A 15,648-nucleotide genomic window follows, 5' to 3' on the forward strand; every position below is an offset into this window, starting at 1 on the left:
TAACCAATAATAATAATGCTATGATCAACTCAATTATGCCTAAAATGTGCTTTATATTAGCTCAAAGTGTATAAAAACACTTATTCGTAAGTTTATTTATTTATTTATTTTGAGAGAACGAGTGAGTGAGAGCAAGGGAGGGGCAGAGAGAAGGACAGTCAGAATCCTAAGCAGGCTCCATGCTGTCAGCGAGGAGGAGCCCCACAGGGAGCTCGAACTCATGAACTGCGAGATCATGACCTGAGCCAAGATCAAGAGTTGGATACTTAATGCACTGAAGTCACAGCAGGCGCCCCTGTACAAATACTTTTAAGGATACATATGGTCAAAATGCTTTCTAAAGTTATTATACTGATTTACATTTTCACTGACAATGTATAAAATTTCCTACATTTGCCCACATTGTTTATTAACATTCAAAATAAGTCACTGCTAATCCAATAAAAAAAAAATGGCTTCTCACTATTGTTTGAATGTACATGCCACATTTGTGAGGCCCAACATTTTCTCACATGTATATGAATTTACTGCATTTCTTTGGTGGGTTGTCTGAGTTCTTGAATTCATAAATCTTCTTCAATTTATATAATAAAGATATAATAAAGACACTGTTCCTTGGTCTGTTATAAAAATCTGATTACGATTTTTTAAATGACACCAGAACTTTCCAGATGCTATCAAATCTGCCCATCGTTCCTACCATGATTATTCTGACTTCTAGGCTTAGGAGAGGTTATTAAGCCTTCAAACTGTTAAGAAAAATTAATTCCCAAAGCCATTTTTATGGTTTTAATATTGGTATTTCACTTCCCTATCCATCCTGAATTTAGTTTTGCTTGTGGTGAAAATACAAATTAAAAGATTCTCTAAATTTTACCAATTGTCTAATGGCAGTCACTCCTTCTAATACTTGGCAACAAAAATTCTACTGGTCACTTATGAGTTTTTAAGTAGAATATTTGAAATTATGTATATAAACTATCACATTGATGCTTTTGTAATTTTTTTAAAATTTTAAGTGGGCTTCATGCCTAGCACAGAGCCCAGTGTGGGGCCTGAACTTCAGACCCTGATCAAGACCAGAGCTGGCATCGAGTCAGGTGCTTAACCAACTGAGCCACCCAGGCACCCCAGATGCTTTTGTGACTCTTGATCCAGCATGCACTATTCGAATTACTGTAGCATTTTTAAAAATTTATTTTGAGAGAGAGCGCGAGTGGGGGAGGGGCATAGAAAGAGAGCGAGAGTGAGAGCGAGAGAGAGAGAGAGAGAGAGAGAGAGAGAGAATCCCAAGCAGGATCCACACTGTCAGCGCAGAGCCTGATGTGGGGCTCAAACTCACAGATCGTGAGATCATGACCTGAGCTGAAGTCAAGAGTTGGATGCTTAAACGACTGAGCCACCCAGGGGCCCCATACTTACTGTAGCTTTTCAGTGTTTTGAATTTTAGTAAAGATGGGCCTTTTCATCATTTTTCTTTAAAGTATTTTAATTTCCGGGACACCTGGGTAGCTCAGTCAGTTCAACGTCCCAACTCTTGATTTTGGCTCAGGTCATGATTATATAATCTCATATAATTATGTAATTATAATATATTTATATTTTATATAAATATGCTGATATTGTGAATAGGATCTTTTTCACTATATTTTCCACTTTATAAATATTCAGGAAAGCTCTTTTTGTATATTTATCTGTAACAATTCAGCTTACCGGACTCTGTTTTTAATGGATTTTCAGGCCTTTGGGTTTTCATTTTACAAGGTATATCACCTTCTGCCAAAATAAAACTTGTGACTATTAATTTTCTCATCTTTATACCTTTTATTTGTTTGATAAATTTATGTATTACTGTTTTGGCTAGAACTCACAGAATAATGTCCAAGATAAGTGGGGACAGCTTTTTTGCTTTGTTGCTGATTTTAAAGGGAAGCATTTAATACCTCACTACAGGACTGGTTATAGTTGGTCTGGAACAGATAGGTTTTGGCATGCTGGACAAACACTCTCACTTCCTTTTTAGAAAGTTAAGAATTCATTGTGAATATATGCAGTATAGAAAATTTAAAAAAGAACATTCTTCAACTACTTTTAGTGTTGTTACTCTGTGACTCACATTTCTAGATAGGAAATATGATTTGCAAACCTCATGTATGATGGTTTATTTCATATTACTTACTGTCTGCATAACACAGATAATTTGACTTATTGTGAAATATGGATTTTTTAACCTATTCAAAGTAACCCAATACAAGTTCTACTCAGTAGGCACACTTTCAGAAGTGAGTTTTGTTTTCAATTGCAGTAGCTTTCCCTAGCTTGTATTTTCTGGTACTCTCTTTCTTTTTGTTACTTGGCTTTCATTTTGTAGTTTTCTGATTATGATGAAGATCAACATAGTTTGGAAGCTGACGGGACAGTGATAAGCTAAATAAGAGGTATGCTTGTAAGCACGTAAAATTGGTCGAGAGCGAATGTCAGGAGAAATAAGGAGAAGTCAACAGCCGGTACGCGCAGGGCAGTAAAGAGAACCACTAGGACAATGAAGATCTTTTTCATCATTCCTGCATTTCTTCATAGTGTTACAATGCACCCCACGGCCTATTTGGGAACATTTCTCCCAGAGGATGAAAGTGAGGTGATCGTGATGTTCCTATTTTAAACAAAACCTAGCGTTTGGCGTCTTTTTCCCCCAGAAGTTTGGGGAAGTCTTTATCCCGGCAGAAGCACGGTGATGGAGTTAGCGGGGACTGAGGAGCAGGTCCGCTCTGCCTTGGGCAGCATCAATTCTTTTTTTGCAAGTGAGACCAGGAGCACAGTTTTGGGGACCTTCTCCCATTTGCATTTTTCCTTCCCTTTCTCTGTCCTGCTATTCCTGTCTCCTTTCTCCCAAAGCAGTGAGTTGTGGAATTCTGACCCACAAGTGGGCTCTCTGTTAATCTTCCGGTTTGTGCATTTCTTATTCCAGCTGCGAGAAGAAAAGGGAGTGCTTTGTTTTGTGAACCATGACCATTATACTTTCCTCCTCTGTCCACTAAGTTGATTGCCTACAGCTTTACAAGTGCTGGGAAAGGAATTAGCCAGGCTGCCCTCTGAGCCGGGACAGCATTCTGTATGGAGGGTAGTATGTCCAATGCTTACCCACTGATTAAATAAAAGGAAACCTTTACTGTTACACATACTGTAAAGAAGAAAGAGCTAGAAGGAAGGGGTCTCCTTCATTGGGATTTCTTGGTACACTGCTTGTGATCCTGTACTGTGCCAATAGCATAGATGAAAGATCATGACCCTCTTCATTATTTCCTGGACAGCTCACAAAATGGCACTATCCAGCAAACTATTATTTCATAGCAAAATATACTTTAATTGGAAAATCACTTGAAGTAACGGAATAAAAATGTGTAGCAGGAACTTTCCCAACAGACAGCAGAGTATGTACAGTTTGTGAGCGGAGCAGCATGTATTTAATATATTTTTATATAGAAAATACAAGCATATTTAAAAATGGAAACATGTAACAAAGTATGTCACAACGAATAACAAAATATAACACAAAATAAAAAGGTAAACCCAAAATAACAAGTTTACTAAACAAAACAAGACCCAGCACCGTGTTGGAATTTCTTTGCGTAAGTTCCAGGATGCCCAGGACTCCCAGGAAGAGATGATCCTGCTTTTAGGAGAGCTGGTTGGTTGTGCAGTGGTTAAAACCCAGTCCTCCTTTTCCTGGAACAAAAAAACAAAGAGATTCAACAGAAAAACTGAAGACGTAAGAGCTTAGGGGCTGATGACAACAGCATTGAAAGTCTCAGATGCCTGGGCATTATCTTTGACATGGTTTGTAGGGATGGGGGTCGTTCCTTGAGAACAGGTGCTACCTTATGAAAAGATCGGAGAATCAAAAGAACCCGGGTTTTGATCCCGTCCCTCTCACCAATTCCCTGTCTGATAATCCTCTTATCTCTAAAATGATGAGCTTGGACTTTGTGAACCTGGAAGTCTCTTAAGCATTAACAGTTGATGGTTTTTGTTTACGGCATTTACTTAGGGTCAATTTTCTGAAGATGCACATAGAGATCAGAGGAAACCCAGTCTCTTTCTTAAGGACGGAACGAACTGGAAATGATACGGGGTCTGCCTTATTCATCAGCAGAGGAGGTTAGAGGCTGAGGGATTTAATGGTTGCCATGGGGTGCTTCTCCCCCAGCCGTCACTGATGGCAGGAAGGCGCTCCATCCGTGAAGAAGTGTCTACTGAGCACCAGTTTTTGTGTCTGTACCAAGTCGGAGGGATACAATCTTCAAGGCACTCAGTCTTGTGGGAGAGAAGGAAATAAAAAATTGCTTGGAAACATTTACTGTTTTGATTTCTCAGAAAAGCTTTCTCTTCTCCCCATTTCAGGGAATCATACTCCACCTTTCTTTCTTCCGGGAACTGCCAGCTGCCTCTCCCCTTCACCCATAAGTAAGGTAGAGATTTTGACAAAATGACCCTTCAAGTTAGTACAACAGAACTCAACCTAGGGCCGCAGTTTCACTGACCCCTCGTGGGCCCTTCAATGGATCTGGAGTAGTCAGTTCTTCCGGATCGTTAAACGGGGTCAGTGCCCTATTTGCGTGGATACTGTGGGATGACATGTAAAATGTGGAAGCTATAAGCAGGGCTGTCCCTCCGCCTGAACTGAGCAGCAGAGAAAACCCCATTGCAGCAAAAGACAGGATGGAACAGACGCTGGAGAGAGGAGGGGAGACGAGAGGCGGACAGGTTTTAGGTGGCTTTCAAGTCCTCAGTCTGGTCCTCCTGATGCTCAGCCACCTCATGTCTTTGGGTGCAAGGTCCTTCTAGCCTGAGGACATATTCCTTTCTTTAGTAAAGCTAGTTAGAGTTGCAATAAGAGAGTCCCGACTGTTACACATCTCCTAGAATAACTGATCACAGTACAAGGAGGCAGGGACTTGCCCCATCTTCTGGGTTGAAGATGAACCTCTCCTCGTATGTGGGCTATGCCTCTTAACTCATTTTGCTGAATATATACATCTGGATTCCTTCATTAAACTTTTGCTTTAAAAAATTGAGATTTTGTTCTCTTTATTAATCATTTTCTTCACATAAGCTAATACTTATCCTTCCCCTAGTTGAGAAAGAGATCCTCTGGAGTATTTTGATTTTAGGGAACCACACAAACTCTGGGTTTCCTTTTCTTATCTAGAAGATGAAGGAGTTGAAATAGAAAGTATAAAATTATAAGAATTTTAGAAATACTTCCTGTTCCTTTTTGAGTCACTGTCATTCTTAGTCCTTTTATCTTTTCTTTTCTCTCTCTCTCTCTTCTTTTCTTTTTTCCCCCCAGAAATCCATTGCAGTTTGACTCTCATTTTTTTAAAATTCTTTCAACTCTGCTCTCATGTAAAACCATCATTTTTATCTTGGAAGTTTCTACATATCCATATATAATCCAAATTTGCTCTTTGGAGTTTATGTTTTCTCTCTGCAGAGTTGGCATATACTTGATAGGAAGAAATTCATTGGCCCAGGGCTGATTTTTTGTTGTTGTTGTTGTTGTTAATAAAGCGTGTACTTAAATAGGTTTTTGCCTTTGCAAGCTGACTTGTATTCTAATCACAACGAACTTTTAAAAAATGGGAAAATTAGAGTTGATTTCAGTTGGCTGAATTTCCCACTTTTTGAAGAGAATATGAAAATATCCATTTATTTTAAATGATTACTTTAAGACAGAAGTAAATGTACATAATACAAATCTAAGTGATGTAATACAATGACACGTACTGAAAACCTTAAAATAGAGCTGTTAATATTCCAACATTGCAACATTTGTGAGGACAATGTTACAATATTGAAAATATTTTATCCGTGGTATGAGGTAGTACGTCTGACATTTCCTGAAGTTTAAAAAAGTTTAAACCTTGAGGAAGAAGAACAAAGCTAGAGGCATCATGCTCTTGCATTTCAAACTATATTACAAAGTTTAGTAATCAAAACAATATGGTATTGCCATAAAATCAGACATGGAGATCAGAAAGACAGGAAAAAGAGCCCAGAAATAAACCTTTGCATGTATGGTCAATTAATTTATGACAAAGGAGCCAAGAATATACAACAAACTCTTCAACAAATGGTGCTGGGAAAACTGGACAGCCACATGCCAAAGAATGAAATTGGACCACTTTCTTATACCAAACATAAAAATTAACTCAAAATGGATTAAAGATTTGAATATAAGAGCTGAAGCCATAAGACTCCTAGAAGAAAACATAGAACTTGGTGATGATTTTTTGGGGGGATTTGACAGCAAAAGCAAAGTCAAGAAAAGCAAAAATCAGCAAGTGGGACTACATCAAACTAAAAATTTCTTCACAGCAAATGAAACCATCAACAAACAAAATGAAAAGGCCACCTACTGAATGGGATTATATATCTGATAAGATGTCACCATCCAAAATATATAAAGAGCTTATACAACCCAATAACAAAACAAACAAACAAACAAAACAAAATAAAAACAAACCCCAAACAATTGGATTAAAGAATAGGCAGAGGATATGAATACACATTTTCCCAAAGAAGACATATAGCAGGCCAACAGGTACATGAAAAGTGCTCAACATCATCAGTCATCAGGGAAATGCTAATCAAAACCACAGTGAGATATCACCTCACACCAGGGAGAATGGCTATTATCAGAAAGACAAGAAATAACAAGTTTCGGCAAGAATGTGGAGAAAAGAGAACGTTTGTGCATTGTCGGTCGGAATGCAAATTGCATACTATGCAAACAGCACGGAGGCGCCTCAAAAAAGAAAAAAAATTAATAACAAAACTGCCATCCAGTCCAGCAATTCTACTTGTACTTCTGGGTATTTCTCTGAAGAAAATGAAAATACGAACTTGAAAAGATGTATGTACCATGTTCACTGCAGCATTATTTATAATAGCCAAGATATGAAAACAACGTAAGTGTCCATTAATTGATAAACGGATAAAGAAAATGTGACACACACACACACACACACACACACACACACACACACACTGAAATACTATTCAGCTACGAGAGAATGAAATCTTGCCATTTACAACAACATGGATGGCCCCTGAGGACTTTATGCTAAGTGAGATAAGTTGGACAGAGAAAGACAAATACCATATGGTCTCACTAATATGTGGAATCTAAAAGAACCAAAAAAATCCCTTACAGATACAGAAAACGGATTGGTGGTTGCCAGAGGCAGGGGGTGGGGGTGAAATGGATGAACGGAGTCAAAAGGTACAAACTTCTAGTTATAAAATAAATAAGCCATGGGGATGTAACATACAGCATGGTGACTACAGTTAAAAACACTGTGTTGCATATTTGAAAATTCCTAAGACAGCAAATCTTAAAAGTTCTTACCATGAGAAAAAAATTTTGTAATTATATATGGTGATGGATGCTAACTAGATCTACTGTGGTAATCATTTTACAATATATATACAAATATCAAATCATTATATTGTATACCTGAAACTAATATAATGTATATCAATTATTCTTCAATAAAAAAGTTTACATTATTTTAAACTATTTTCTTCCTTAGACTTAATTTTGTGATAATCTTTTCTCACCTAACATACTTACTGGTTAGAAATGAGAAACCAATTGACAGATGTATTTTTACACTAAAATTTTTTAGTCAATTAAATACTGAATATATATATATATATATATGTATATACACACACACACACTAAAAATATGAAACAAGAGTTTTGATTTTAAAAATAAACATTTCTTATCAATTTCAATAGTATTTTTTTTTGTAATCAGGAATGCAAATGAACATCATTAAAATGTACTGTTTATTATTTATTTTACAACCTTACATATGAAGGATGCAATCTTCTGCTCATGAAGGCAGTTAATTTATTTGTTTAATGAAACCTTTTTTCTTTTGTTTGGAAAACTATGGAATGTTGCATGAATTTGTATGCAATCCTTTTGGAGGAGGCCATGCTAACTTTCTCTGTAATGTTCCAATTTTGACTTTATGCGCTGCCAAAGGTGAGCACAAGATTATTTATTTGTGAGATACCCTTTTGTCAATCCTTAACTAACATTTCTTTGTGTGGCTTTAGTTCAAATTTAAAGAGTACCGGAAAGCGGATATTTTTGGAAAATAAAAGCTTCTACTTAAACTGGAGATACGTTCTGGCTTTTGGGACACACTCAACTTGAATTTTGATCTCTTTGTGTTATAGTTAAACATTCGTTTCTTCTAATGGTCTTACCTGGAGCAGTCATGTCCTGTCCAAGCTGAGAGACAATGACATCGGTTTGGTCTTATGCATTTTCCACCATTTAAGCAGGGAGACTGGCAAACAGCTGGGATGAAAAATTCATGCATTTATTTAATTAATATTTAGCAGGTTGGAAAACATCCATGAAGAGGTGTAGAATAAGATCTGATTCTGTTTTCCACTCCAGCCACTCCCATTCCTCACTGACCATTTGTATTACACATTCCTGTCACTCCGTTTGACCTTGGGTCTCATGTGAACTACCCACCATCCCTCCCTTTCCCTTCCAAGCTAGTCAAGTTGCAAATGTAAGTCCCAGGTTAAGTCCTGCCTGTGTATTGAAACCTCTGCTGATGACATTAAATCCACTGATTTTTCTCAGCAATTCTTTTTATTTATGCAACCGATGTGATGTATACTGTTTTGAACTGCAAATTTTTCAAGCGCTCAGTGAGACTGTATATCACTTGAGAGAGCTGGCAGTGAATTCTATGACTGACTGCGTTGTTGCACCAGACATTGACACGTATGATAATCAGACACAAAGATTATCTAAAATAACAAAAAAACAAATAAATAAAAATAGCAGATGATTCAAAAGCTCCTTGTATTTGCTAGAAAACACAATTTTCATGGCTTTTACCAGCTTTACTTGGAATTGCAGAACCTGGAATAGAATTAAAAGTTAGCCACAGGTAAAACCCTGAGTGAACATCCAAAGATTTACTATATGGACATCTTTTCTCACAAGGCCATCTTGGCATAACTACACTCTGCTTGCTACAAAATTTACAGATGCTAAAAACTGATGAAGACCTACCACCAGCAAGTTTAATATATCACAGAGAAAGAAGAACTTTCTCGAGGAAGAAGAAAATAAAATTCTTGTTGAAAGAAGGTTGGAAATGAGAAAGTTTCAGCCTCATGATTTTTACCCTCATTATTGCTTGGACAAGTAGCCTTCCCCAGATGAAAAACTCATCTTTGGTAAGATATACATGAATGTCACTTCTTTTTTTTATTTTTATTTTTTAAGTTTATTTATTTTTGAGGGAGAGACAGTGTGTGAGTTGGGGAGGGGCAGGGAGGGAGGGAGACACAGAATCTGAAGCAGGGGCCAGGCTCTGAGCTGTCAGCACAGAGCCCGATGTGGGGCTCGAACTCACAGACTGTGAGATGAGGACCTGAGCCGAAGTTGGACGCTTAACTGACGGAACCACCTGGGCACCCCACAAATGCCACTTCTTTTATCACTTATTTATAAAACATGGGGAACACTCCAGAAAGTACCAAGCACTTGATATGCAAGCACCAGGTGGGAAGAGCGAGGACAAAGGTAAAACCATCTTTGCCCGTGGGGAGCTCTCTTGGGGAGTTAAGAGTAGGTATGGGCCAAGAGAAGGCATGTATTTGCCACATAACAAAGAGGAAATTATGAGACAAAGCAGAATTAAAAATAACAAAAATAAAACCCAATCATTGAAAACTAACTCTCCATAGATGCTGCTTGCTAATAAAAAATTTACTCCTTTTCATTTTTTTAAATATTTATTTTGAGATAAATAAATCTCTGCACTATCAGTGCAGACCTTGATGGCAGCTCGATCTCGTGAACCGTGAGATCATGACCTGAGCTGAGCCACCCAAGCACCCCAAATTACTCCTTTTCAATAGCATGATGATTTAGTGGTTCCTGACAGTACTAACACATTCATTTCACTTCCTTGTCTAATAGCTTAACACCTTCCTCCTTCCCTATAATATGGGTGCCCCCAATATTCCATTTTAGGCTACCTTCTCGTGCTATGTGCCTTCTGCACCGTCTTACGTTTTTCTTCGTGTATGTTTTCCAGTGATGACTCACATACCACTGTCTTCAATCTAGATGTATCTTCTGGGAACTCAAACCATCATTCAACTCCTTATCAGACCTCTCCCTTGCAGGTTTCATGGGCTCCTCAAACTCAACAAGTACATACTTAACTCCTTAACCACACATTCACACCTGCTCCTCTTGGGTTCTCTATCTCAGTAAATGGCACCGCCTTTCCCTCAGGGGCCCCAAAGCTGTATCAGTCTTGACTCTTCTCAGACCTCTCCCACTGCAGTGTATTTATAACAAAACAGTAACTTCTCTCAAATACATCTTTTTTGGTTATCATTTTTTCAGAATTCATTACATCTCGCCAATTCTGCTTTGATAACTTCCTAAGTGGTCTCCCTATTGCAAGTATTACTTTCTGCCATTTTCCATACTGCTGCCAAAATCACTTTTCTAAAAGAAAATCCGATCGTATGATTTTCCTGCTTAAAACCCTTCAGTGGCTTCTGTTGCTCGTAAGACCTAATCCAGCATCTTGAACTTGGCACCCATTGCATTTTTCTACTCTGGCTCTGTCCATCTTTACAGCTTCATTTCCAGCCACACCCCTACATTCCCTCTATGGCTTCAGTCTGCTATGGTGAACACACCTGTGTTACGCTTCCACACTTTTGACTAGAATGATCTTTTGGTGACTACTCTCGCTTTTCTGATTCTATGCTTGCGAAGACTTCTGAATGTCTTTACTTGGTCAGTGTACTTATCTTCACTGTTGGCAGAGCCCCTTTTAGAGAATTCAATTAGCTAGAATTATCTACTTAGAGGCCATTCTGCATCTTTTCTCCTGTTTCATACGCTGCTGTCTGCTTACTATGTAGGGGGTGTAAGCACGTGCCAAGATAGCTGCTGCGAGGTTAACAAGAAAGGAACACTATATGATGCAGCATCATTAGGGAGCTTATTCCAGTTAGGGAGCCAAGGAGCTAAAAGAAATACAAATAAAGCAGATCAATGGAGCTTTAAACTTCATGGTTCTAACTAACTGTGTAGTATCTACAGAAATGGAATGCTAGAAAATAGATTATTGTGGTATAAAGCAAGTTTGGGGATAAGAGGAAGCTTAAGCAGGGTTTTTGAGGTTGGATAAGCGTTGAAGAGGTAAGGGAAAGAGGGAGACTGTGAGTTTGTGCTGAGAGATGTGGGGAGAAGGGACTGACTATTTGGGGGTAATGAAGAAGCCATCACTGTGGGGGATGGTATGGGATTGGCAGGATGGGAACTGAGTTTTATCAGGTGCGCTGAAGCCAATTTAGGCAGAACCTTGGAGGTTAGAAGAATTTGGGCTGAAAAATTTGGGCTGGATATGGAGACAATAGGGAACCATGTTAGGTTCCTAAATAGGGCAAAAAGATAAGCCCAAAGTGGTACATAGTGATGTCTAGCTGGGAAATGGAGACAGAAAGATTAATCAATAGACTCTGACAGTGATTCAAACAAGAGATCTTTTACTAGCTGGTGACAGCGAGGACAGAGGAGGATGTAGGAGATACTGTGCAGGAAGAAACAGAAAGGGGCTGATACTGGTGATCGCAGAGGAAGGAGCAGGAGACTCAAGGATGCCTCCATCTCGAAGAGCGGTGCCCCCGCTGCAGAGTAAGATGCCTGGAAAAGGGCCAGACTCGTCTGCATGTGACTTCAATTTGAGAAATGCAGATAAAACATCACAGCTGACTGGTTAGAAACAAACACTATACAGATTGCGTTTAGAGTTTCAAACAAAAGCTTCACATTTGGCTTCCTCTGGTAGGTTTTTCCTTTCCTACATTCATGGGTGGCTGTTTGGCTTGAGGGAGGGTGACTACACGTGTGATTTTGCCTGTGACAGTATGTTTCACTCCCATTCCCTTGGTTTACTTATTAATAGTACCCCTTTCACTCAAAAAATGCCCTAGTGTGAAAGCTAAATTACATGGTCACCGAGCCTTAGAGTTCATGCCAAACCCTGGTGCCAATATGCCTGTCCTACTTGATGTTTTACCCACCAGAGAGGTGGTATAAATACTGCTTTCACGAGGGATGGTAGAGTGTTAGACATAATACAAATAAATACAGCAAGTTCTGTTCTTTTAGCAGTTGCCTAAAGATTTCAGACTTTAAAAACCTGTCATTTATTTATTTATTTTTTTAAAACTTAATGTTTAATGAGAGACAGAGAGAGACAGAGCATGAGCAGGGGAGGGGCAGAGACAGAGAGACACACACACGGAATCCAAAGCAGTCTCCAGGCTCTGAGCTGTCAGCACAGAGCCCGACTCGGGGCTTGAACCCACAGACCGTGAGATCGTGACCTGAGCCGAAGCTGGATGCTTCATGGACTGAGCCACCCAGGCGCCCCAAAACCTGTCATTTCAAGCAGATTCATTTATTCGATATGAGAAACTGATCATATGCAGGCACTATGCTAGGTAGCAGACATACAAAGATCATGAAGAAGCATCCCTGCCCTCAAGTGGCATATAATCTAGGAGGAGCAAGGACAGATCGATAATCAGTTAAGACCTCAAAGTACAGAAGAGTAAATATTTGAGACAGGCAAAGGTTAAGGGGACAACATTTGTCACCAATCAATGAACAACAGTTTGTTACTGTTGTCCACGAAGGAACCATCTCTTTGAGGAGATTTCCACCTTAACTTAAATGGTTTTTATTCAGGGTCGTGTTCTTTCTAGTTACCACAAATACAGTAATTTAGTTTCACAGAGTTTAAAATAAATATTCTTCTGAACCTCCGCATGCTTTCTCGATATTCTGCAAACAGAGCAGATGACGTGAAGAAGGCAGGCGGTTGAGCTGACTTAGAAGCTCTTCTTTGGTTCATGACCCTGACAGGTGCCTACGAAGCAGCCGTAGAGTTCAGCATTGAGACTATCATTCAAGACACCATCTTGGGGGATTTGTGAAAAACCTTGGCATCCTTTTGTTTCACTGCCACCTCTGAATCTGAGTCATACTCATCAATGTTCTCCAGGGCCTCATGGAGCCAAGTCACCAAGAAAACAAACCTAGAGAGAAGACCTACCTGTATGACAGCGGGACCCCGTCCAGCCAGGTGGGCAATCGCACTGATAAGGGGCCACACAGCGACCACCATTCAGACAGGGGAGGATGCATATTGCTAGAAAGGAGATCGACAGGGATTAAATCAAAACACACACACTCAGACATATGTTCAAGTGTTCACAAACCGTTTTCCGGGAGGAGTAAAACCTTGAATGACCCACTAGATAGTCTCCCCGGATGTGTTCTGTTTATTAATCAGTATCACTGGAAAAACACAATCAGGACAGTATGGCTGGACCTTTAGCCTAATGAAATGACTCAAGTGCCAAATGCACTCTTTGAGAGAGGATACATCGTGATCGATGTCCGCTAAGTGCTGTGCTTTCTCTTCACAGGATAAGCAGAATGTTCTCCCGTTATTATTGTTTCAAATTTCCTTTTCAAATTACATAAAGTGCTCAAGAAGTTTGGCCGTCTCGAGGCTCTCTTATTGTCTCGAATTAAATCTAAGAACGGGTCAGATGGGCTCTCTGTAGGCCGGTGTTGGCAACACATTAGTAGCGATGGAACAGCTCATCCTTTATTTCCTTGAAGCAAAGGCCTGATGGGAACTGAGTGAGGCCTCTCCTACACTGTCCCCAGTGATCATTCTTCCTAGAAATTAGGAAGCTCTTTAAAAGGGAATAGTCTGTTTAGAAGGAGTGAGATTGTCTATTGGCTTGCTTACTCAAAGCACAGTTCTCCAGCCAATAGCATTACCTAGGAGTTGGCTACAAAATACAGAATCGCAGGTCCCAACCCAGAACTACTGAATCAGAATCTGCATTTCACATCTCCTAGGTGGCGCGTATGCACCTTAAAGCTTGGGGAACGCTGGTCTAATGCAGTAGCACAGGCACGTGCTCTGTGAACCAAGCGAGGCCTGCTGTCAGGGTCCCCCAGGGTAAATGTTTCCCCGGTCTTTGGACACTTAGCATTAAAGCAGGTCAAGTTTGGGAGCTCTAAATGGGAAAGAATGATAGAGCAGAGGGAGGAAAAACATAATTCTTCTTCTTTCTTACTCAGTGTGAGAACACTTGCTTTGGTGAGTTGTTGGCCTAAATTTATTTCCATTGTATATATTTTTTTTCTTTCTAGATTAGTTGAAATAGTTACACTCAAAACAGTTTTAGAATCTCTTATGACATGTCTGGCCTTCAAAAAAATGATAAAACTGATAGAGGCCAAGAGCCATCACATGAATGACCCTGGATGTGATTTCCATATACCACTCCCAATGAAACAGGCAATAATTTTTCCCCACATATATTTTTTAAGATATTAAAACAGAGAATAGTTTAGCCATTAACATTTTTTTTTCAAAATCACTTATTCACTTTCTCCCGCAAGTTCAAATTCAAACTTACAAGGATCAAAATTCTGTATTCATTTACTAAGCGTTGTGTAGACACAGGAGTGACCGCTTCCCCTATTTTTTTTTTTTTTTAAGTTGGGAAGAACCACCCCTAATGAAAAAGAGTGAATGGTGGGTTGCAAATACGACACACAAAGTACAATGTTATGCAGTGCTGTGAATTTATCCCAACTGCAGCAATGAGAGACACAGTATATAAATTGACTTGAGGCAGGAGAAGATGGGGGCTGGGAAACCCTCTATTATAAACTCCTTCCCAAGAAGATTCTTGGAAATTTGTGACAGGAGGTATGTGTGGAGATGGCTCTTGATAACTGTGTTTTCAAGGTCACTTATATTCCAATTCTTCTGCAACCAATTGACATATTCGGATAGACTCCAGATGCTCTTGTCTGGTCTACCACAGGACCAAATGAGCTCCTTCCACCAGTAAAGCCAGTTCCTTCCACCAGTAAAGTTTGCTTCCACCAAAGCAAATGAGTTCCTTCCACCAGTAAAGCCAGTTCCTAGTAACTCCCCTGATTTGGCAGCTTCCAGGCAAGGTATCAGGACTCAAAGTAAGATTTAAGGACATAGTATGTAAGGTCTGAGGAGACTCACGTTCTTCACAGAGGCGCCCCATCCAGCCATCTGGACAGGAACAGGCATTTGGGCGTTGGCAGATACCTCCATTCTGACATGGGAATCGACAGACAGCTGGAAAAGAAGCAGGATGGGTCACAAATCTAGGGAATTATAGAAGAGTGTCTGTCAGAAGATAGGATTCCTTATTTATATTTCCTTGAGTCAAGTTTTACAGAAGAGAAACAAAACCGAATCTCAAGATTCAGCGAGGGGTTAACGTGAGGGTTCTGAGAAAGAGGCATAAACTTGGGTAGTTCTGAGAATATGGCTTTCAAAATTTAATAACCTGGGGGTTCAGAGCAGAAGGGGATAAGGTGGTTTAGACCAAAGATAATCTCTTTTGGTCTGCCCCAGGGGAAATGCCTCTTCCAGAAGATGTGAAAATGCCCTTCCGAAGGTGCCCTTTGATGGCCAATAGCTCTTTGGTGCTGCC

At 39.6% G+C, this 15,648-nt stretch overlaps 1 protein-coding gene and 1 non-coding gene across 3 annotated transcripts in view; both read right to left on the reverse strand.

Moving 5' to 3' along the window:
• Nucleotides 1-3,565: 3,565 nt before the first annotated feature.
• The window catches only part of SVEP1 (sushi, von Willebrand factor type A, EGF and pentraxin domain containing 1), a 205,435-nt gene continuing 193,352 nt past the window's right edge, over nucleotides 3,566-15,648 (reverse strand). For both annotated transcript variants that reach the window (XM_086683694.1, XM_086683693.1), the window contains 4 exons: nucleotides 15,192-15,287; nucleotides 13,197-13,292; nucleotides 8,287-8,380; nucleotides 3,566-3,726 (listed from right to left, as the gene is read on the reverse strand). In XM_086683694.1, coding sequence (XP_086539820.1) covers nucleotides 3,705-3,726; nucleotides 8,287-8,380; nucleotides 13,197-13,292; nucleotides 15,192-15,287 — 308 coding nt within the window. In that variant the 3' untranslated portion in view covers nucleotides 3,566-3,704. The remainder of the gene's footprint in view (nucleotides 3,727-8,286; nucleotides 8,381-13,196; nucleotides 13,293-15,191; nucleotides 15,288-15,648) is intronic.
• Nucleotides 7,958-8,067, reverse strand: LOC112851748 (U6 spliceosomal RNA). The gene has a single exon (XR_003222811.1). It is a non-coding gene; the product is annotated as a U6 spliceosomal RNA (small nuclear RNA).

The sequence above is a fragment of the Puma concolor genome, chromosome D4 (genome assembly GCF_028749965.1).
Source record: "Puma concolor isolate L17-30 chromosome D4, mPumCon1.1.hap2, whole genome shotgun sequence".
Taxonomy (NCBI): Eukaryota; Metazoa; Chordata; class Mammalia; order Carnivora; family Felidae; genus Puma; species Puma concolor.